The sequence below is a fragment of the Microcaecilia unicolor genome, chromosome 8 (genome assembly GCF_901765095.1).
Source record: "Microcaecilia unicolor chromosome 8, aMicUni1.1, whole genome shotgun sequence".
Taxonomy (NCBI): Eukaryota; Metazoa; Chordata; class Amphibia; order Gymnophiona; family Siphonopidae; genus Microcaecilia; species Microcaecilia unicolor.
In genome coordinates this window covers 131,870,448-131,894,354 of record NC_044038.1, presented here as the reverse complement: position 1 = coordinate 131,894,354, position 23,907 = coordinate 131,870,448, and the positions used below count along the sequence as shown (strand labels likewise).

General features: G+C 43.3%; 1 protein-coding gene across 1 annotated transcript in view; it reads right to left on the bottom strand.

Annotated features, from left to right (window-relative positions):
- Positions 1-1,220: 1,220 nt before the first annotated feature.
- Positions 1,221-23,907, bottom strand: part of LOC115475654 (rho GTPase-activating protein 7-like) — an 88,141-nt gene continuing 65,454 nt past the window's right edge. Inside the window, exons 10-14 of the mRNA XM_030211558.1 lie at positions 16,884-16,998; positions 14,398-14,607; positions 10,241-10,458; positions 4,194-4,367; positions 1,221-3,112 (exon numbers count right to left, since the gene is read on the bottom strand). Of these exons, the coding sequence (XP_030067418.1) occupies positions 2,995-3,112; positions 4,194-4,367; positions 10,241-10,458; positions 14,398-14,607; positions 16,884-16,998 (835 nt within the window). The 3' untranslated portion in view covers positions 1,221-2,994. The remainder of the gene's footprint in view (positions 3,113-4,193; positions 4,368-10,240; positions 10,459-14,397; positions 14,608-16,883; positions 16,999-23,907) is intronic.

Here is a 23,907-nt window from a genome sequence, read left to right as displayed (position 1 = left end):
GGCAGAGGCAGGAGAAGAGTCTGCCACCCAAGCAGGGACTCTGCAGCACTCCAGAAGAGAGAGAGAGAGAAAAAAAAAATGAACCTTCCCAAGAGCAGAACAGGGGGAGGGGTCCTCCTGTTCAACACCAGCTGTGAGAGAAGAGTTGCAAGTCTGATTGCTGTAAGGACAGACAGGAGGTCCAGTCCTGATGGGGTCTGGCAGCCCAGGAAAAGCCTGGTGAGGTGCTTGCCTGATGGGAAAGCAGACAATGTACAGCCCCAGATTGCTCTACTGGATGGGATGGTTGAGAAGGGGAGTAAAGGACTGGCAGAACCGCTGTGAATAGTTATATATATAATGAGGATTTCTCAGAACATCAAATTTGTACACGTCTATTCAGAAGAGTGGAAGATAATTGCTGCTATTGTACTTGTTTGTTGCCAACTATTAGTAAAGTTATTTGAACGTTAACCTTAACCAGAGAGAGGCTATTTTGTGGACAGTGATACAGAAGTGAAAAGAGTGGTTTAATAAACCTCACTGCCAACTGGGCTTTGACAGAGGGGCAAGCCAGGGTTACACATACAATGGAGGTAGTGGATGCAAGTTTCTCTTGTGGGGTTCCTGAAAACCTGACTGGCTAGGTATGTCCCAAGGACTGGGCTGGGAACCTCTGCTCTATAAGCTTTTGCAGTGCAATTCATTCATGCAAATACTACTCACTGGCAGGGTCCCAGGAGGCCATCAGGGTTGGTGCAAACACTATGGACGACTCAGCATTACTCAGCTTGTGGGGAGCAGCAATGAGCAGTTGCAGTCAAAGCAAACAACAGATCCAAACAGCCACAATGTGAAAGGCAGAGACAGCAACCTGTTTTCAAACTGCCCCTTTAATCCTGATGTTAGGGTGACCTTTAATTGTTGGGGGTGCAAGGCTGAAGCTTTGACTAGGATGCACCAGCCCTGAAGACAGTTAGAAATTTCACTTCAGGGCTAGGCACAGCACCAACAACTAGAATATGAGTTAGAAACTCCAAATTAAAAAAAGAAATCCGCTACAGACACTGAGAAAAAGTCAGGGGCTTTCAGAAGTATAGTCACCCATCCTTAAAGTTAGCAAGGACAGAAATCAAAACTCTTCCAGCATTCTTACCCCCTTCCCAGCTCTACAAACAAAAGGCATGAATTCTTTCAGCATCAAAAACATCAGTGGAGACACAGAAGCATCTTAACAAGTGAAAGAATCTGACAACGTTTAATGTTAGTTCTAAGATAACAGTAATTACAAAGAAGATGTTTTATTAAAAATAAAACAAGTCAAATAGGAACAGCATTCTCTCCATATCATATGAATCTAGACACTGAATAAAAACAAATCCAAGCCCCTGCCACATTCAGCTTTTGTTTAGCTACAAATTGCAAAAGGCTGGACATAGGGTTTTAATACACTATGGAGAAGATAAAAGGGGAATGACATCCTCTTTCACTTCCGTTCACGTTTGTCATAACGCATTTCCTGGGGCAACAAACTGTGACCCCTTCCCACACCCCTCAAAAGCACTGACCAAATCCGGAAACTAAAATGCTCGGTTTCCCTCACCCTAGCGCTGCTGTGAGTTTAAACAACCTAGGTCCAGCCCTGGATAATGTCCTACCAACGCTGCAGGGGGAAGGGAAGTAGCCTCTCTGCTATTGGAGCTAAAAATCATTTCTATAACATAAATAAACATTGTATTTAGAGGGAACATGTATACAGAAAACAGCAGCACTATATATCAGTATTTACAGACCTGTCATATGGTGCTACCTCTGAAGGGGGATTTGGCTACTTCTAGTATGAAGATGCTTGGGAACCTCTCTTTGTGAAGAGGTGCAAAATGCCTTTCTACAGTTTAGAATTGGGGAGGGGGAGCAGGCAGACAAGGGAAGTTCTGGAGGCTCATACTAGTGGGGAAACAGACTGGATAGAGTAGCGATTTTTCAAACTAAAGCTAGATTGAGCAGTGGGCTTTTCACTGCTTGTCATTTAGATTGTGAAATGTTAGCTCCAAACATTGTAACATGCAGCTGGTCAGCTGCAGGTGTAGTCCACTTTGAGCTCAGGCCCACCCAGCAGCAGCACTGCTGGTTTGTGGCTGGTGGGGATCCCCAAGGCCTGCCAGCTGAAGACTCCCAGCAATCCAGCATCTCTTAACTTCCTTCGCCAACCGCCCACCCAGTAACTGAAATCCTTCAGTGCTGGATCGGCAGCAACAATGACTCATACCAGCTGCCTTCACAGAGCCAGGAAGCTGCATCAGAGGGAAGATTCAGGGGTCAGCGCGAGCAGCCAGTATGAGTCGCTGCTCGCCCAGCACTGAAGGATTTAAAAGGTACTGGGGTAGGAGGTTAGGGGATGCCAGAGCACCTTGGGGGGAGGGTACCTGTGCCCACCCACATTGATCACTTGGTCATCAGAACAATACAAATTTGCACAATGGTTTACCATTCAGGACCTATGTCTCCAGCAACCAGGAAAAACCTTGGATTGCTCAGATTCTACAAACTCCTGCTGCAGAGAGCAGTGTGACAGCTTCTGACTGGAGAATGGTCTGCGTAGCTTTACTGGACCTGTTCAATGACACAACAGCACACAAAACCAGGGCAGAAATTCATTTGTTGAGGCAGAACCTTTTCCTCATGCCACAGCATTGAGTAACCCATCCCAAAACACAAACAGCCAAAATCACTCACTGGGCAGAGGAGAGGCTCACTAAACATATTCGATGAGTTTCATCATGTCTTAGTTTTAAATGGGATAACAATGCACATCATTTGAAAAGAAACATGTTGTGTACAGTTTAAATAGGTTATTTTATACAGTTTCCATCTGTGAAAGCTGAAAACTTGTTTAGATATAAATAAAGTCAGACACTGCTGGGTTCCTCAGGGCTCCTGTCTTGCATGTTAATTTAAAGGTGTCGGTGTACACTGCTGATGGTTTAGCTCCAGTTCCTGCTTTTTGGTGTCATGTCAAATGTTTGTCTCCTTCATGTCTGTGTTTGGAGATTTGAAGGCATCTTTTATCCTGAGGAGCTCTGCAGCACACATGTGACCAAAAACCCGGTTATACCAGTCAGTTGTCCGCCCCCTGCAAAGCAACCAAGCACATCCAAGGTAAAGCCACATGAAAGACTGAAGTCTAGGAAGCTCACATCCTGAATAGCAAACACAAAAATACAATGAGATCTTTTGAATGACACAGAACAGGGAGCCAGCAGCTAAGCCCTTCACAAATTAATTAGGCAGCTTAAAGCTTCTCTGACATTATCCAGTGATCTTTCCTTAAAACAAGCTTTTATTCCTTTTTCAAATATGTCTAATATTACAGCAGTTGCAGAACAGTTTAACAATATTCCATTTATACTTCTGCAGAGTTTCTAATCCTGCAGGTCTTGCCCCTGATAACTGATCTATAGGTCAAAGAATGCATTGGCATTTACATTCAAACTTCGCCAAGCTGTGCACGTTGACACTGCTGACTCCAGTAAGGTTTCTTGACAGATCAGGCCAGGCTGCACTATGGAAGCAGCACTAGACCCCAACAGGGTGAGAAAATGGTGGTTCCCAGGGCCAGTGCAAAGCAACTGTAGGTCCCTGCTGAACCTTTAGTCTCTAACTTTCACATCCCTATATCCTTTCCTCAAGATTTTGATATTAAACTTCATTATGATTATCCCAACACCACCCCTCCCAGAATGATCCTGTAAAAAAAGCAAAATTTACAGTACACATTTAAATGTTGAACTTCGTTTTGTATGTGTGGGTGTCTTTTTATAACATTAGGTGATGTGTGGTACCTCAGGAGAAGTTAGGGTGGGACATGGGAGGAATTACAATTTACACACACATTTTACAAAGTGCTAATAACATTTGTCTCTGCTCCTTCAATCTAGATAGATGCCTATGAGGCTTATTTTCAAAGCACTTAGCCTCCCAAAGTTCCATAGAAACCTATGGAACTTAGCCTCCCAAAGTGCTTTGAAAATATGCCTCTTTGTGTCTCAATGTGCCTTCCTGCCCTCCAAAAAAGCAGTTTCCAAAAGTCATTTACCCCAGTGCATGTTCTGTGCGAGGTGATATGAACCTTATGAGGACAGCCAGGATTGCAAGAAACTGACACCGTTAACTCTTACAATCATGATACACTGATTAAAAAAAAAAAAAAATACCTTGTATCTATCCTACAGACATGGGTGACTTTTGATTTCTGTAGCCCAGTGGCTTCTAAGAGGTATTGACACAAAATAACATGTCCTATGGTTCCACCGATTGAGACCCCTTCACAGTCTACTGAGGTAGCTGCCAGGACACAGGTACCACCCTGGGGATCAGTCCTCCAAGTCCTAGAACAGAAGAAAGAATCGGCATTACTACTACTACTATAAATCATTTCTATAGCGCTACAAGTCGTACGCAGCGCTTCACAACTTGGACCATTTCGGGGCCCTTTCAAGAAAGCTTATCATGTGCTAACTAAAAAGTCCAAAGGGTATAAAATGGGCTTAGCGCACACTAAGCTTTAGTAAAAGAGCCTCTTGCTTTCTTATAATTTTTTTTACAAAACTAAAGTTAAAATCAAACAAATGAAAATGAATTCACTAGTTCTTACTTTCATTTTTCCAGATTGCTGTACAGTAAAACGCAGACAATGGGCAACAATCTGGAGTACCCCAAGTTATATGCAGTCATTGATAGTTTGTCTTTCTATACAGTTATCAATAGAAATCAAACAAAATAAACATGGAAAAGAAAATAAGATGATACCTTTTTTATTGGACATAACTTAATACATTTCTTGATTAGCTTTCGAAGGTTGCCATTCTTCGTCAGATCGGAAATAAGCAAATGTGCTAGCTGACAGTGTATATAAGTGAAAACATTCAAGCATTACTATGACAGTCTGACAGGGTGGGAGGATGGGGGTGGGTAGGAGGTATGCATGGGGACATCAAAGCATAGCATTGATATTCTAACAGGATGGGTGTGGATAGGTGAGGGGTGGGGTGATCAACAGAGAAATACAGCTTTATGGTTTATAATGGGCTAGGAACCCCAGATCCTTGTTAAGTCCTTTCTGTTGGGTGTTAAAATATTCAATCATTCTGACTTCAAAGGTCTTACGTTCTTGTATGGTTTTAAAGTTACCTTTCAGGATTCTCACTGTGAAGTCACTGGTACAGTGTCCTGGTCCTGTAAAATGCTGACCAACAGGGGTGGGAGCCCTACTGGCACCAGTATTGTTCATGTGATGTCTATGTAAATTGAATCTTGTCTTAAGCATCTGGCCTGTTTCTCCAATATAGCATCCTTCGTTACATTTTTTACACTGAATGATATATACCACATTGGAAGATGAGCAAGTGAAAGATTCCTTTATGTTGAATATCTTTCCTTTGTGGATGACTGTGGGGTCCTGTGAAATATTTTGGCATAGTTTGCAACTGGATAAATTACAGGGAAGTGTGCCCTTCTGTTCCTTTTCAGTCTGTGATGGAAGTTTACTTCTGATTAGCTTGTGTTTTAAGTTGGGTGGCTGTCGGAAGGCCAGTACTGGTGGGGATGGGAATTATAAACCATAAAGCTGTATTTCTCTGTTGATCACCCCACCCCTCACCTATCCACACCCATCCTGTTAGAATATCAATGATATGCTTTGATATCCCCATGCATACCTCCTACCCACCCCCATCCTCCCAGACTGTCATAATAATGCTCAGTGCTTTTTTTGTGCCGGTACGCAACGGTACGGCGTACCGGCACCTTTTTTTTTTTGCTCCCCCCGCCCCGTGAGTCCATGTCCCGCACGCAGTGCCAGCCCCCATTTCCGGCCGCTGCTGCTTCTCCTGTTGAGCAGCAGCGGCCGCTACACAAAGAAAAAGATTTTTTTTTAAATTCAAACCTGGCTGAAACGCGGCACCCGGCACTGTAGACAGCCATTAGGCATTGGCTGTTGCCCCGCAGCCGCTCCTCCTCTTGCCTCTACGTCACTGCGCTCCTCCGGGGTCTTCCTCCAGGGGCAGTGACGTAGGGGCAAGAGGAGGAGGAGCGGTTGCGGGGCAACAGCCAATGCCTAATGGCTGTCTACAGTGCCGGGGTGCCGCGTTTCAGCCAGGTTTCAATTTTTTTTTAATCTTCTTTTTCTTTGTGTAGCGGCCGCTGCTGCTCAACAACAGGAGAAGCAGCAGCGGCCGGAAATAGGGGCTGGTGCCGCGTGCGTCGCGTCTTCGCGCCAAACTTGGCAGGGAGAGGGAATCCAACAGAGGGAAGGATTGGGGAGAGAGAGAAAGAGGGAAAACAACAGAGGGAAGGATTGGGGGGAGAGAGAGAAAGAGGGAAAACAACAGAGGGAAGGATTGGGGAGAGAGAGAAAGAAGGAAACCAACAGAGGGAAGGATTGGGGAAAGAGAGAAAGAGGGAAAACAACAGAGGGAAGGATTGGGGAGAGAGAAGGAAACCAACAGAGGGAAGGATTGGGGAGAGAGAGGGAAAACAACAGAGGGAAGGATTGGGGAGAGAGAGGGAAACCAACAGAGGGAAGAATTGGGGAGAGAGAGAAAGAGGGAAACCAACAGAGGGAAGGATTGGGGAAAGAGAGGGAAAACAGATGGAAGGATGGGGAGAGAGAGGGAAAACAGATGGAAGGATTGGGGAGAGAGGGGGAAAACAGATGGAAGGATGGGGATAGAGAGAGAGGGAAAACAGGGAAGGATTGGGGAGAGAGAGAAAGGGGAAACAGAGGGAAGGATTGGGGAGAGAGAGAGAAAGAGGGAAAACAACAGAGGGAAGGATTGGGGAAAGAGAGAAAGAGGGAAACCAACAGAGGGAAGGATTTGGGAGAGAGGGAAAGAGGGAAACCAACAGAGGGAAGGATTGGGGAGAGAGAGAAAGAAGGAAACCAACAGAGGGAAGGATTGGGGAGAGAGAGAAAGAGGGAAACCAACAGAGGGAAGGATTGGGGAGAGAGAGAAAGAGGAAAACCAACAGAGGGAAGGATCGGGGAGAGAGGGAAACCAACAGAGGGAAGGATTGGGGAGAGAGAGGGAAACCAACAGAGGGAAGGATTGGGGAGAGAGAGGGAAAAACATGGAAGGATTGGGGAGAGAGGGAAAAACAGATGGAAGGATTGGGGAAAGAGAGAAAGAGGGAAAACAACAGAGGGAAGGACTGGGGAGAGAGAGGGAAAACAACAGAGGGAAGGATTGGGGGGAGAGAGAGAAAGAGGGAAAACAACAGAGGGAAGGACTGGGGAGAGAGGGAAAACAACAGAGGGAAGGATTGGGGGGAGAGAGAGAAAGAGGGAAAACAACAGAGGGAAGGATTGGGGAGAGAGAGAAAGAAGGAAACCAACAGAGGGAAGGATTGGGGAAAGAGAGAAAGAGGGAAAACAACAGAGGGAAGGATTGGGGAGAGAGAAGGAAACCAACAGAGGGAAGGATTGGGGAGAGAGAGGGAAAACAACAGAGGGAAGGATTGGGGAGAGAGAGGGAAAACAATAGAGGGAAGAATTGGGGAGAGAGAGAAAGAGGGAAACCAACAGAGGGAAGGATTGGGGAAAGAGAGGGAAAACAGATGGAAGGATGGGGAGAGAGAGGGAAAACAGATGGAAGGATTGGGGAGAGAGGGGAAAACAGATGGAAGGATGGGGATAGAGAGAGAGGGAAAACAGGGAAGGATTGGGGAGAGAGAGAAAGGGAAAACAACAGAGGGAAGGATTGGGGAGAGAAGGGAAAACAGATGGGAAGGATGGGGAGAGAGAGGGAAAAACAGATGGAAGGATGGGGAGAGAGGGAAAAACAGATGGAAGGATTGGGGAAAGAGAGAGGGAAAACAGATGGAAGGATGGGGAGAGAGAGAGGGAAGATGCTGGATGGAAGAATGCAGAAAGAAATAGGGGAGACACTGGAAGGATGGGGAGAGAAAGCAGAGCTGCTGGATGGAAAAGGGGAATAGAGAAAGACTGGAGAATAAGAGGAAGGGGCATGGGGAGAACAAGGGTGAGGAAAAGATGAAAAGCCTGGTAGATGAAGGAAATTAAAGAATGGATAGTAAGAATGAATTAAATCTGGACAGAGAGAGAGCCTGAAAAATATTGAAGAAAGCAAAGAAAAAGGAGACAAAAATGACAAATGGCACAGAAGAGTTAAGCGAAAAGAAAAGAAAGCAGAATCACAGACTGGGACCAATATGGAAAGAAAAACAGTCACCAGACAACAAAGGTAGAAAAAAATCATTTTATTTTAATTTTAGTGTTTGTAATTATGTCCAATTTGAGAATTTACATTGGCTGTCTTATTTTGCACTGGGTATACTGGAGCTGTAAGAGCTTACAGAGATTATTTATAATGAAAAAAATCACGTTATTTTTTTCTCCTATAGTACTATAATATTTTCAATGATGTCTGTTTATATGCGCCATGGCTAGTATAGGGGGTGTGGTTAATGTGGGTGTGGCTATCATAGGGGTGGAGCCATATGTGGTGACCCTGCCCATAATGAGTACCGGCACCTTTTTTTCTACAAAAAAAGCACTGGTAATGCTTGAATGTTTTCACTTATATACACTGTCAGCTAGCACATTTGCTTATTTCCGATCTGACGAAGAAGGGCAACCTTCGAAAGCTAATGAAGAAATGTATTAAGTTATGTCCAATAAAAAAGGTATCATCTTATTTTCTTTTCCATGTTTTATTTTGTTTGATTTCTATTGATAACCTTAAGAGTGGACTAACACGGCTACCACACTCCTCTTTCTATACAGTAAATCAAACTTTGTGATCAAAGGATTCTTTATATTTTCCAGCTGTTCTGGGTGTGTCAAAGAAACTGTTCTTTTCTTTATTTTATTATCAGGCAGCTTTACATTGGAATTCTTTATGATCCACTGTAATAAAAATGTCAATATTTATCTTTTCAGAAGGAATTAAAAACCCTCCTATTATGAAAATTTAGGTATGATTTTATTATTAGGATAAATGCTGTAAAATAATCTAATACTATACTACAAAAAAATTTAGCATTCTGCACTGGACCAGAGTTTGGAAAGCAGCAGACAATAAGGACCCTGTTTACTAAGCCATGCTGTAGCTGCGCTAGCGTTTTAAATGCGTGCTAAAAATTAGCACGCACACCCATATATTCCTATGGGTGTCTCTAGCGCGCATAAATCAGTGCAATTCTGGAACACATCCTCATTCCTCTCTCTTCAGATTTCTGACTCAAATGAGATCTGATCTAAACGCCTTTTATTTATAAGGCAGTCTGCTCTGAAAGTGTCTCCCAGTGGGAGCACAAACACACAGACAGGCTTGGGCGACAGCTCTTCTGTGTTGGAGGTGGCATCCAGTTATGGGAAATTGTCTGATAGAAAGCTACACTGTGCACATTTCTTTGTGATTAAGGAATCATGTGCTAACTAAAATGGAATCAGATCATACAAAATGTGACCGTCTCTCAAGTTATGGATCCATTCTGAACTTTAACATTCAGTTTGTCAAAAATTACTTTAAGCAGTCACATGATTCTGTTTCTGAAACTTTTATATTTTTTCACATAAAAGGCTGGGGTTTGGACTGTTGTATTACAAATTGTTTGCGCTTACTGCTATACTTCTTCCCTCTGCACTCTGACTGGACTCATCTAGTTACTCAGCATTCTGTTACACTGGCTCTAAGCTCTGAAATTCATTCCCTCTCTCTTTGGCAGGCATCCTCCTATAACAAAAACTTGCTCAAAACTTTGCTCTTCCAACAACCTACCACAATAACCACACTCTGCTTCATCGCTACCTCCCCTCTCTCTATGCTCTCTCTCCCCCTCCCTTTCATTACATTATATTTGCCCTGCAAACTGCCTAGATGTGTGATATGGATTGCGCAATTAGTGGTATCATCAAGAATTTGTAAATAAATACTCATTAAAACCTCATTTTTGTTTGTTTCTAGTGATTTTAAGTCAAGTTTTCCCCCCGAGCAATGGGGGGGGGGGAAAAAAACTCTGCCAACTTATGACTCATATATTGGACTCCTTGCCCTTTACTTCCTACAGGTCCAAACCTCTTTTTAAAATGAGTGTCATGAGTCCAGGAAGCTGGTTCTATCATGGAAACTTGAATATTTTATTGGCTCTTCATTACAGATGCTTTAGCTGTAAACAAGCAGAGAAGTTTTCTACACAATAGTCTGGGGAGCACATACTGTTTTCGCCAGCTATTTCTTACCTTAAAACCATGTACTCCCTCGATGAAAGTGGAGACAAGCTGGCTGTTGTATAGTGATAAATTTCTGTCTCTTCATCCAAGGTTCTTATGACCTTGGCTTGAAGAACATTTGGGTCCCAGGCATGGTGTTCCCTCAGTATGTGCTGGAGAATCACTTTTGGAGAAGCTTCTATCTCAACAGAGGCCTTCCATAGCCTTACTGGATAGACATCTTCTACCTTAATGAGAAAGAGAGCTTCACTAATGCTGCTCAGGTGTAAGACTTGAATACTACCTGCACGCTGTCTAAATACAACTCACTTGTCTGCTAATAACCAAGAATATAAAGAGGCGATTTTAGTGCTTTAAAGTTTTCAACAGCTTAGCCATTCTTCCTGGTTTAAATCTATGTAAAACCTAACTTCACTGTGCTAATCACTGGGCCAGGCAGCTATACCCCCCTACCCCCGGATGAGCGTAAAAGCATGAATACAGTACAAGCAGCCAAGAGTTGATATGAAGGGAGACCAAGAGTGAGACCCTAAAAAAGTGTATAAAAATAATATAAATCAATCAGTATAAATATAAAATGGTATAATTTAAAAAACGTAAAGCAGTGACTTACAACGGCAAAAAAGGATCAAGAGACACACATTTAGAAATTCTGAAGACTCTACCTGAGGCTCTTGGTTTAAATTCATTATACATCAAATTAAAACCAGGGACAGTGAAATCTGTACTAAACTGTATATAGGGCCTGAGAAGCACAGGGTGATAGGATGGTCAATCTACAGCAGGGATGGACAACTCTAGTCTTTGAGTGTCACAACCCAGTCAAGTTTTTAAGAATTGCACAATGAATATGCATGAGTGATTTGAATGTTCTGCTTCCATTAGATCCAGGAAGCAAACAGGCCATCTACAAGGGCCAGGCTAGCAGAAAAAGTGAGCATTCCAAAGAAACAAAACACAAAAAGTCCAGACTATGGTCCAAGTAATTTATTAACAGCAGCAGCAAAAGGGTTTTGATTTCTTGCCTTCTGTTCCTTTGGTCTGCTCACTTTTCCCGTCTGCTTCCATTAGAGGTTATGGCATAAAAACCAGCCACAGGGGTGTGGTTGGGGCAGCAGCAATACCCACTTATCTATTCCGGCGCTGCTCTCAAAATGGATGCCGTGACTGGGGCATCGCTCCTGCCCGGACTGCACTACTAGACCATTGGGGGGGGGGGGGGGGGGGGGAGCTTCCCTTTGTATTTTTTTTTCACACTGTGTTTGTAAGGAATGCAATTATGATCTTGCATAATAGTTTATATGGTAACTAGACTGCTCCAAATAAACGTTTTTGATAACAAAATTTTAGCAGGAATTTAAGTCTGTAAATTTGGGATGATATGCTCCTTAGGAATTAGCCACTCTGTGGAGTTATGATGTTAGCTGTCACTTCAAGTGTGGCGCAAAGTCAGTCACTGTAAAAGCACCATGGCTTTTAGTTTCAGTTTTCATTAGCTGTGCTCTACGTGTGTGGAGACTATTTACTTGGAGGTAAAATACAGTCTTTCATCTGTCCTGTTATTATTGTAGTTCCATCCTCCATTCTCCCACTATCGGTTATATATCTGCCACAACTCCTCATAAGGCTGGGTGGGAAGTGTTAATAAAACTTGGAAACATGGGAAATAAAATTGCTCCCGAGCCTGGGCCCAGTTCCTCAAACATTAAAAAGGTAAGAAGCAGAGAAAGCCACATTTGGGAAATCTCTTGGATTAATAGGGACGTAGAATGAAGATTTATGGTAATTAAGCTTTGCCCCTATTACCCAGCAGTGATTACTAAACATTACTAAGTTTGTACATGTAAAAGACAGTCCCTGATTCTTAGAGCTCACAACAGCGTTTCCTAAACTGTGCGCCACAGTACCCTGATGTGCCATAGCAAACTCTTCGGGGTGCGGCGGCAAATCCTGACCTCCCTCCTGCCCAAACCGCTACTGCAGACAGCAGCACCAGAAAAACAACAACAACAAAAAAGCAAGCGCAGGGCTGCAGCAGCCTTCAAACATGTGCTGTCAGTTGACATCAGCGGGGGCAGAGGACTAGCAGAGCCGACAGCGCGTGAGTGAAGGCTGCTGCAGCCCCATGCTTTTTTTTTTTTTTTGGGGGGGGGGGGGTTGCAGCCACTGGGGACAGGGAGCAGACAGCCTTCGGGACTCACAGAGGCGACTGCCAAGGAGGTTGGATGAAAACAGGAGACAGGATGAAGTCAAAAGGTTGAAGCCAATAGATCAGTCTCTGTTTCAAAACAAAGCAAGCAAACCTATGAGCTGCTGCATTCGAGTTGCCATTCTTTATTGTTGGTAGTATTTTTTATTTAATCTCACTTATATTTTTAAACATGCTGGCATGTGCAACATACAGATGTACAAAAAGGAAATGTAATAACGGAATAGCTTTTCATAGGCAGAGTAGTACTTTGTTATAAAGCTGTGTTAGGGCATTAATGCACATTATTTGCCCCTTAGTGCATATTAAAGGGTCCTAACACAGAGCTCCTTTTACTAAACTACGCTAGCAATTTCTGCATTGAGCTGTATCACATTTGCCACGCCGGGAATCACTAGTGTACTTTAATAAAAGGGCCCCACAGCATTAAATAGGTCATCCTGCGTTATACATAGTAATGCGTTGCAAAGCATGTAAATGCATGCAAAGCTGCTTATTACTATGTAACGACAATACTGCAGCTTACTGTAAAGTTGCCTCACATAAAATCTAGGATTATTTTATCCCCTGGGAGCATTGGGCTGTTAAGCCATGGCTTGACACTCCCAGGCCGTCTCTTAATTGGGCTGGACCATTAAATGAAACTGGTAGCTAGAGCATCCCTCTCCATGCCATAAGCTCTTCTAGCCTTCCTCCCCCCAAATCCAGGTCCAGCCCACCCTAAGGACCCCCATTTCTAATCAATTTCCAACTGGAAATGTCCCTCCCCCCAAACAGTAACCCCCCTCCTTCAAGCCCCACTCACCCTCCTGAAGGCGTCCCCAGGCCTATCTGACTCCTAAATCCTTGGGGGGTCTTTTACTAAAGCTTAGCTCGAGTTATCTGCAGCAGGGCCCTGTTATTCCTATGGGTCCTGCTGCAGGTAACTCGAGCTAAGCTTTAGTAAAAGACCCCCAAGGTGATTAATGGTCTGGGAAGAAATGATCCCCAATCACTCCTGTCCTTGCTGGCACTTGCAAGTAATGGTATTCATTTACCATAAGAATCAACAACCTGCTGTACTGAGATACTTCAGGTAACAGCCAGTGCGTTTTTTTCTAGCGAAAAAGTTGCCGGTACTCAAATGACAGGCCACCTTTCAGGGGTGGGGTAATTACTAAGGAACCCATGCCACAATAGCCAGGCCCCCTGCAACCAGTCACAGAATCTATGACAAGGCAGAATTGGTGTGTAGAGCCTGAGCTCTTTCATTAAAACTTCGGGACCATGGGTTGATTTTAGCAGACAATAGAAAAGGTGCCGGTACCCCCTCAAAAAAAGCCCTGGTAACAGCCCACCTTTTACTGTTCTTGGATAACTTCCCCCATAAGCGTTCTAATTCCTTGATTTTCTAATATACAAACTCAGTGGATATTTGATAGTCAAAAGGTTTCCAAATCAAACAGAGACAGAGATAGAATACCAAGTCTGGTGAAAATGCATTCTTCATGAGATGGAGACGAATCAGCATGTGGGATGAGGATTAAAGAACAGGAGGGGACAGGCATAAAAATAAGAGATACTAACACTGTTCAACTGAGAGAGCAATTCGTTTTGGCTTATTTCTCTGGGCCTCCTTCAAACAGCAGATTTTATCACAACCCACCAATGGAAAATGGTCATGCAAGGCAAAATTTATGAGGATGGTGCTGTAGTGCCTGGATAACGTTACACAACTGGCTCCAGTCAGGTCACGTGTGCAAATTTTTGTTTTAACTCCCTGCTTTTTGTGTGCCCTTCTGAGCTAGAAGGGAAACTCAAGCATTCCTTCGCAATACAGAAAACTAGCCACACGACTGACACAGCAAATGAAAAGCCACTGCAGTGAACCACACAGAAAACAGCCGCTAGACCTGAGCAGGTACTTCCCTTTGCTTCTACTCTGGGGAAAACAAAAGCTCATGGAGACTGGATTTACCTTCTTGTATGCCACCTCCACCTGTTCCTGGTTTGGGCACACAGTCCAGCTTCTAAATTTGTCCTTAGAATCACGCAGCAGGTTCTGCATGGAATTCTCCAGGGAAATCAGCGTGTTGGAGTATGTGGTGGGAGTGGCTGGAACATCACCATAATGAACACTTTCTTCAGGTAATGCAATACAGTACGTATCAATGCAATACTCTGGAAGCTGCAAGGCAAGAAAGACTGTCACATCTTGTCATCTGTATGAACTGAAAGCTCTTTGACACTGGTATCTAAGTACATAAGTGTTGCCCTACTGGGACAGACCAAAGGTCTAGCAAGCCCAGCATCCTGTTTCCAACAGTGGCCAATCCAGGTCACAAATACCTGGCAAGATCCCATAACAGTACAATACATTTTATGCTGCTTATTCTAAAAATAGGCAGTGGATTTTCCCCAAGTCCATCTTACTAATGGCTTATGGACTTTTCTTTTAGGAAGCTATCCAAACCTTTTTTAAACCCTGCTAACTGCTTTTACTATATACTCTGGAAATTAATTCCAGAATTTAATTACAGTTACAGAATACGCTTAGGTGGAATTTATTCTGCGTGGATTTTTCAGGCGTCATACATAGAATCTAGCCCTATATGCGTAGGCACGCTATGCCTGTGTATTTTTACTAAGACACACTAATTATAAAATTAGTGCATTTGTTTTAAAGCTTTTTCTTTTAAGTTTTTTTTTTTTTGCAGGTTTTGTGCAGTAATCATGAACCTAAAGAAAAGCCTTTAAAAACAAACACATTAATTTTTGCGATTAGCATGTCTTAGAAAAATAAACTGGTATAGCATGCTATCTGCGTGGATGCGTTATGCTAGCTTATTTTTCCACAGACATTCAATTTGCATGTGTCATATGTATGTGCATGTTATACCTGTAAAAATATGTACATTCTAATAAGTAGATATGTTAACCAAACAATTTTAAATATGTTGGGGCTAACTGATATATCCACTAAGCTCACTATATATCACAAATGGAACAGAGGAGTAGCCTAATGGTTAGTGCAGTAGACCAAGAACCTGGAGAACTGGGTTCAGTTTCCACTGTGGCTCCTTATGACCCTTCCATTGCCCCAGGTAAAACAGATTGTGAGCCCACTAATGACTGAGAAAGCACCTGTATATATAATAAGTAAAACTGCTTTGAATGTACCAAAGAAAGGCAGTATATCAAATCTATGGCCCTATATGGAAAAGCCTCACTTTTTAAATGTAAATGCCATTTTAGAAAGGGGATATTGACACGTGGCAATGTACACCGCATTTTAGTTTGGCAGGACATGTGGCAACTGGTCCCTTAAAGATAAGTGATTATTTCAGAGATAATTAAAATGTTAAGAGCTAAGGGGCCCTTTTACTAAGCCGTGTATCTAAGCGCACCCAACGTGCACCAAAATGGAGTTACCGCCTGACTACCGCATGCCTCTTGTGGTAATTTCACTTTTGGCACGAGTCTAATAAATATTTTTTAAATTTTCGGATGCACGTAATGGACGCACGCCAAGTGGCATTTGGCATGCGTAGGTCATTACCGCCTGGTTACCACATGAGTCTTTACTGCTAGGTCAATGGCTGGCGGTAAGGTCTCATTTTGCCGCACATCCATTTTCAGCAAAAAAAAAAAAAAAAAAAGCCTTTTTTACATGCACGTTAAAAAAACGGATCGGCATGTGCCCAAATCCCATGCCTACACTACAGCAAGCCATTTTTCAGCACGCCTTTGTAAAAGGACCCTAAGCAAGTAAAATATTTTAGCGCATAAACCAAGAAAGCTAGTGACGATTGTGGCAAATCACAGAGGTGACTTCCCTGTGTGAAGAATTACCAGCTGAGGCTCTGTTTGAGAATGTTCCCGTACGCATACAATTTAATACATATATATTAAAATTCGGTAAAATATTACAGCGCTGGGATATTGAGAAGGTTGGATTTTAAGTATGCCTCTGCTTGTATTGATGGACAATAGTTAAATGTGCATCAAGGAGATGTGTCTGAAGGTTGATGTCTGCCCCTCTCACTATCAACTCCCCCTCCCCCCCTCCAGTTCTCTACTGGGAGAAGAGGCCATTGGTTCCCATTTTTCCTTGAATTTAGTTTCCAAATCTGAGCTGAAGGTACAGAAATTTACCTGCCTCAGAGAAATTCAATCTAAGTTTTTTGGCCCTGAGGACATGGAGACTGAAGGTGACAAGAAATGTCTGTGGGACAAGTGAGACTTGAACTCTGACCTCTCAGGATCTTGGCCTGATGCTCTAAACATCTTTCAATTGTGATTGTAACACACATTTTAGAAACAGACATGTTCATAAATCATGTCCTATCTGGATATCAGGACTGCAAAGTAATGGGGACACATATCCAATGTCTTCTGTAGGAATACTGGCCACAATTAGAAGGGTCTCCTTTACAAGCTCTCTTTGTACACCCTGCTTTGTACCTGGAAAAGCCTTGTGCATTCGGCTATTATGTGTGCCAGACCCTGAGTGGCAGCCAAATTCTCACTTAAGTCCCTTTGGTCTGGTTTTCCCAGGCTGTATTTCCTTTGACTGGATCTAAACAGAAAGAAAGAGTCACACACATCACAGAAGAGAACCGAACAGATACCACACAGCTCCTTTTTCTTGCCTCCAGCCCCACACAAAGACTCGGTTACTGGCTGGCGAGTATGTGTGCATATGTGGCACATCTTGCTGGGGCTTGTCTACAAGATTTTTTTTTAATTATACAATAAGCATTGAAGAAAAATACTTCTGGTCAAAAAGGTAATAATATTCCAACACTACAACGCGATTTGCGTTCACCAAGCGGTTTTACAAGAAGCAGTGAGGTTTTAGGCAGCAAGAGCTTTGTGGCTGGGCATTCGCATGGCCAGAGTCTGAGTGAGATTGCATTGTACATCGTATACTCCACCTTTAACCCTAAGGATGCAAGGCGGATCACAAATAAAAAGCCTTCATATTTGAGGGAATTTACATCAATTTTCCTTATCCAACTTAAAACCAAACGGATTTACAATTGTTGATTTAAAAATAAGTTTTAAGTGCCTTTTGAAAACGAGAAGAAGATGAAATTTGATTATTCAAAATGTTACCACTTTGGTATGTAAAAGATTGTTCCCAAATAGACCTTAGGTGTACCTTTTTCATGGATGGAAAAAATTTATGTTTAACCTCTGTGTAGTTCCCTTGAATTGGAAATGTTAAAAGTTTCACTATATTTTACAAATTAAATCCATGAAAACTTTTATAAACCATGCAGGCTATTTTAAAATGAAGACGCAAATCTACTTTAAGCCAGTGCAATTTGTTTAAAAGGTGCTTCATGAAACTTCCCTAACATAAAAAAATCAACAGTTGCAATGAAATAGAACGATGCAAGGAATTGCATGATGCAAGAGAGGGATTAAAATGACCTGAGCAACAGTTCTAAAACTCATAGGGCTTAATGATGATCTTACAGCTCTTCAAAGACACAGATCTTTGTAAACTCATTAATCTGAAATTCAAATGTCAAATTTGATTCTAGGATCATACCTAAGCTCTAGATTTATTTATTATCTACATACTTATGTATGGAGATGATACAACCTTACAACCTATGTTTTGGTTTTATGTAATCTTAGTATGAAATTTAAAGCAGCTTGATGGCTGGTTTAAGCGTTTATGCCTCGAATATAAGCATGTTATCAGCCTCTTACACCTACTTTTGTTTATAGAATAGGCTTCAAATAGGTACTGTTGTAGACCTTGAACCTAGGCGCCCCCTATCGAATCACCCTCCACGCAACACCTCAGCAAATACATTTATACTAGATGCTCCATCATTTAGAAATGTTCGTTTGGATTTTTATAGACATAAAGGCAGTGGTGTGCTGGAGCCGGCTCGCACGAGCCGGTTGTTAAATTTATTTGCATCTTGCTAGCCGGTTGTTGCGAGCCGGCTTGCCTCTCCTCCCCCCCACCCCGCGAGCTGCAGGCTCCCCCACTCTGCAGGTCGTCCATCATCTCCTGTCTGCCCTCAGCTACCCGATAGCCCTTGTTTCCTTCCTGCCGCCGCCCTGCCTTTAAGTATTGTATTTTTCCTCGAGTTGCGGCGCCAGCATTGAAAGCAGCAGGCTCAGCTCGAGCCTTCCCTCGCATGGTTCCGCCCTCTTCTGATGTATTTCCTGTTTCCTCGAGGGTGGAACCATGTGAGGGAAGGCTGGAGCCGAGCCGAGCCTGCTGCTTTCAATGCCAGCACAGTGACTCGAGGAAAAATACAATATTTAAAGGCAGGGCGGCAGCAGGAAGGAAACGAGGACTATCGGGGAGCTGAGGGCAGATAGGAGATGATGGATGACCTGGGGAGCGGGAATCGGGGGAGGAGGCTGGAAGAAGGCAGGAAATGTCTGGTGTTGAGTAGGGGAGGGGCTAGAAGGGAGATGGTTGACATGGGCTGCTGGGGGGGGTAAGCTGGAAAGAGATGGTTAACATGGGTGGATGGAGGGGAGGGCAGGGGAGAGAAGAGGGTTGCTGGACATGGGTGGATGGAGGGGAGGGAGGGAAGAGGAGGGTTGCTGGACATGGGTGGATGGAGGGGAGGGAGGGAAGAGGAGGGTTGCTGGACATGGGTGGATGGAGGGGAAGGCAGGGGGAAGAGGAGGGTTGCTGGACATGGGTGGATGGAAGGGAGGGCAGGGGGAAGAGGAGGGTTGCTGGACATGGGTGGGTAGGTGGATGGAGGGGAGGGCCAGGGGGAGAGGAGGGTTGCTGGACATGGGTGGGTAGGTGGATGGAGGGGAGGGCCAGGGGAGAGGAGGGTTGCTGGACATGGGTGGATGGAGGGGAGGACAGGGAAGAGGAGGGTTGCTGGACATGGATGGAGGAGAGGGAGGGAAGGGAGAGAGAAGAAATGCTGGACATGGATGGAGGGGAAGGAGGAGTGAGGAAGGAGATGAGATGAGGGAAAAGGAAGAGAGGAGAAAAACTGCACATGGATGAAGAAAATAGGCAGAAGCTGGATCCACTGGACAGTCAAGTCTGCGGAGGACCCAGCTTTTACTTACAGATGTAGGGCAAGAAATGAAGAAGAATCAGGTGCTCAACATTAAAAGTTTATATTTATTTACTTATTTATGGCATTTTATCCCACTTTAAACATGAATTAGATTGGAACCTGGGATCATTTTAATTTTTTTTCCTGGAGTAATGCATTGCCCTCCCCTAAGGCTCACTGCCCGGCTATAGCCAGCTCTGCAATTTGGGGGGGGGGGGCGCAGAGGTGGACCGGGGAGAGAGCCTGTTTTTAAACATTTACCAGCACACCACTGCATAAAGGGGCTCATTTTCAAAAGAAAAACATTTAAAAAATCAGAACCTCTGGTAAGGTCTCTCAATCTCAAATTATCCCCAGTGATTTCTAGGTTACTGAGGCCACACTCCCAGTTCCACAGTCCCAGAAAGCACTCACAGACCCAACACACAAACCACCAGACAGAGAGGCAATAAACTAAATATTGTTTAGTGTCTTAAAAATTGAACAGTGCTGGTATCCAAAGTTTTTCTAGGTCATAGAAGCAGCCAGCCATTCTACACTGCATGATCAGCCAAGCAAGTATAAGAACGTTACTGTACAAGGAGCAAAACATCACACCAGCAGCTGCTACTGTGTTCTCTACCTTTATGAGAAAGGTAAAACAGCACAACTGTTTTAGCTCAAGGCATAAGGAAATAATCATTCTAGATTCAGCATCGACCTTTAAGTCTCATATAAGTTCCTTGGTAAAAAGAATTTTTATAAACTAAAGCTTTTAAGGCAACCGAAGGACTTGTTGTCTGATGTTAATTTTCAAACTGTAGTTCGTGCATCAGTGATGCCAATATTTGACTATTGTAATTCCTTTTTTGAGGAGTTTATCGGGGCATATGCTGAAGCCATTACAACTGGCACAAAATGCAATGGTTAGAATTCTGAGAGGCACATCTAGATTTGAACATGTATCTCTGATTTTGAAAAGTCTACATTGGCTACCGATAAAATGGCGCATACAGTATAAAATTCGATTTTCATTTACATGCCCCTGAATAGTGAAGTTCCCTTGACATGATCAACTTCCTTGAGAATTTACCATCCCCAGAGCTCATTGCACTCAGCGAATACATTTATACTAGATATTCCATCTTCTAGAAATGTTCGTTTTGATTTTTACAGACATAAAGGGGCTCATTTTCAAAAGAGAAACGTTTCGAAAATCAAAACTCAGATTTGATACTTTTTTTCTGCAGTGAGTCCAAATCATAAGGGGAATGTTGGGGTGGCATTTAAGCGTTCCCAGAACTTGGACATTTTTCTGTTAAATCTAATAAACTACTGCTTTTCTTGCAAGCAAAATGAAGGGTTTACAATAAATACAATAAAAAAATAAAATTAAACATAAAATTAAAGAACAAAAAGAACTCCATTAAAGTTAGATGTTTTGGTCTAGACCATTCAATCACACCTAAGTCACAAAAAGTTGCCTAAATGACCAGATGATCACTGGAGGGATTAAGGCATGATACCCTTTACCCCTCCCAGTGGTCACTGACCCCCACCCACCCACCCCCCAAAGCTGTGAAAGAAACAGTACATACCAGCCTCTATGACTTCAGATGGTATGGTCAGTCCTATTAGAGCATCAAGCAGGTCCCTAGAGTGGTCAGTGCAGTACACTGTAGAGAAGGGAACCCAAGCCCATAACCCACTCTCTTACACTTGTTGAGGAAAGTGTGAGCTCTCCAAAACCCACCAAAACCTACTGTACCCATGTCACGAAACACCTAGCCACATGCCTGGGGTTACCCCGCGGCCACTTAGAGGGTCTATCCCCAGCACAGCTCAGGTCCACCTGCACCTGCCACTCATGCTCTACAGTAGCACTCTCCTCCTGGGTCACAACCGCCTCTGGGCAAGTCTCTCACTCTCAAATTATCCCCAGTACTTTCTAGCAGGGGCGTAGCCAGTCTTCGGCGGGAGGGGTATCCACAGCCTGAGGTGAAGGGGCACATTTTAGCCCCCTCCGGTGCCACCGACCCCCCCCCCCCCCCACCACCACCATTGATGACCCCCCCCCCCGCCACCATCCCGCCGTCGCCTACCTTTACTGGTGGGAGATCCCAACCCCGCCAGCCGAGCCGAGGTCCTCTTCTTCCCAATGCCATGCAAGGCTTCGTTCTAGTCTGACGTCCTGCACGTACAACGTGCAGGACGTCAGACTAGAACAAAGCCTTGCGCGGGATTGGGAAGAAGAGGATTTCGGCTCAGCTGGAGGGGTTGGGGGGTCCTCCGCCAGCAAAGGTAGGCAACGGCGGGTTGGCGGCGGGAGGGGGGGGTCGAGAGGGTCATCGGCAGGGGGGTCCAGGGGCAAATCTACGGGGCCCAGGCCCCCATGGCCCCATATTGGCTACGCCACTGCTTTCTAGGTTACTGGGGCCACACTCCCAGTGGTTCCACAGTCCCAGAAAGCACTCACAGACCCAAAACACAAACCACCAGGATTCTTTATCAGTCCTGACAGAGAGGTAATAAACTAAATATTGTTTATTGTCTTAAAAATTGAACAGCAAACAATAACAGGTAAATAAAATATGGATCAATTATAACACTAATTAAAATATTTGTATACTTTCTGAAAAGTACCTGGGAAGATTAGGACATATAGCTGCTCACAAGTTATCAAACGTAAATGTTTACTGGGCCTTAGCAAAGAGATTTCTCTCTCTCTTCTTCCTGGCTAAGACTGGAGCAAAAGCCAGTACACTTCAAATGAAAATGAGCTCTTGGGCCAATCAGAGCCCAAAACAAGAAAATTTCAAAATAATACTACTTTTAGCTTTCTGTATGTGTGCTAAAACTAAAGAAAAGAACATTCAGTTCTCTGTAACAAGCTTTACAGCAAAGAAACACCACCTGCTGGCCAAATAGGAAAAAAACACTTCAGGAAAATATCCAATACATTTTACAGGCTTAAAACAACTAAATGTGGGTTTCTTCACAACCCACATATAGTTGACACCTGCAGACATAAAGGGCTATTGTAGTGATGTACAGTAGATTTTTAGTGGGTTTTGGAGGGCTAACCATACAATATAAGAGGATAACGGTTAAATATGTTTCTGGGACCTTTTATGTGAAGTCCACTGCAGTGCCCCCAAGGGTGCCCCATTGCTCTGCTGGGATGTCTGTGTGGCCAGTCTAATGTTGTCCCCTCTCCCCCTATACATCCAATGGCTTGTTTTTGTGTGTTTTTCTTTTGGACATTTTTTTTTTTAAGTGATTCTAAAAAGACAGACACACTGAGCACATTACCAGGATTGTTTTTGTTTTTTTTTGTAATTTGAAAAATGCTGTTAAATAGTCTGCAATGGGCTGTAATCTTGCTGTGTGCCCTCTACAATGCTTGTGCTTGGAACCGACAAAGAAAGGGACTTTTTTTCAATCTCTGGGCCACATGAATTGAACAAATTGTCTTTCAGCAGTTAAAGGACCATTAATCGTGTCTGGCTTACTATGTGCCTACTGAATGAGGACACTTTTTTGATTTGCTTAGTTGCTTTTGGACTAATAACCTCTGTTAGTTGGCTGCTGAATATAGTCGATTATGTTTTGTCATTTTATTTATGTGTATATTATGTATGTTTTATTGTTCTCTGCCCTGGACAAAGGCAGATTATAAATAATAAATCTACAAAATCCTGTAGAACAAGTAAAAGTGAATCGATTTTCACTTTTTCAAAAAAAAGTACAAAGACCAAGGTACACTCAATGAAATTACATGGTAACACTTAAAAAAAAAAAAAAAACAAGAGGAAATATTTTTTCACTCAAAGAATAGCTAAGCTCTGGAATTCGTTGTTAGCATGGTTAGCATATTTGGGATTTTAAAAAAGTTTGGACAAGTTCCTGGAGGAAAAGTCCATAGTTTGCTATAGGGAAGCCACTGATTGCCCTGGGATTGGTAGCAAGGAATGTTGCTGCTAACTGGGTTTCTGCCAAGGTACTTGTGACCTGGATTGGACACTGTTGGAAGCAGGATACTGGGCTAGATGGTCTGACCCAGTATGGCTATTCTTATGTAAAAATTATAAGGGTAATTTCACAAAGCTTTCTCTGCATGGAAAGCCTGCTTTACAAGAGGAAAACACACACCTACCTATAGGTAATTTGTCCATGGATACTCACAGCCACATAATATGAACAAAGAGGTGGAGTTGCGATATACGCACATATCTTATAAAATATACATGTACTCTCAGAGCACATGCATGCATTTACTCCAATTTTGGAGCAGGTGTAAATATGCACGTTGGCTTTCTGCTCTAGTGACAGTGGATAAATGCACACAGGTCCTATATGAGGAAAAAACAATTACTGGCTTAATACAATTAGCAGAAACTGAGTCATAAAACTGATACAGGGCAGTTTTCACAACTTTGCAAATACAT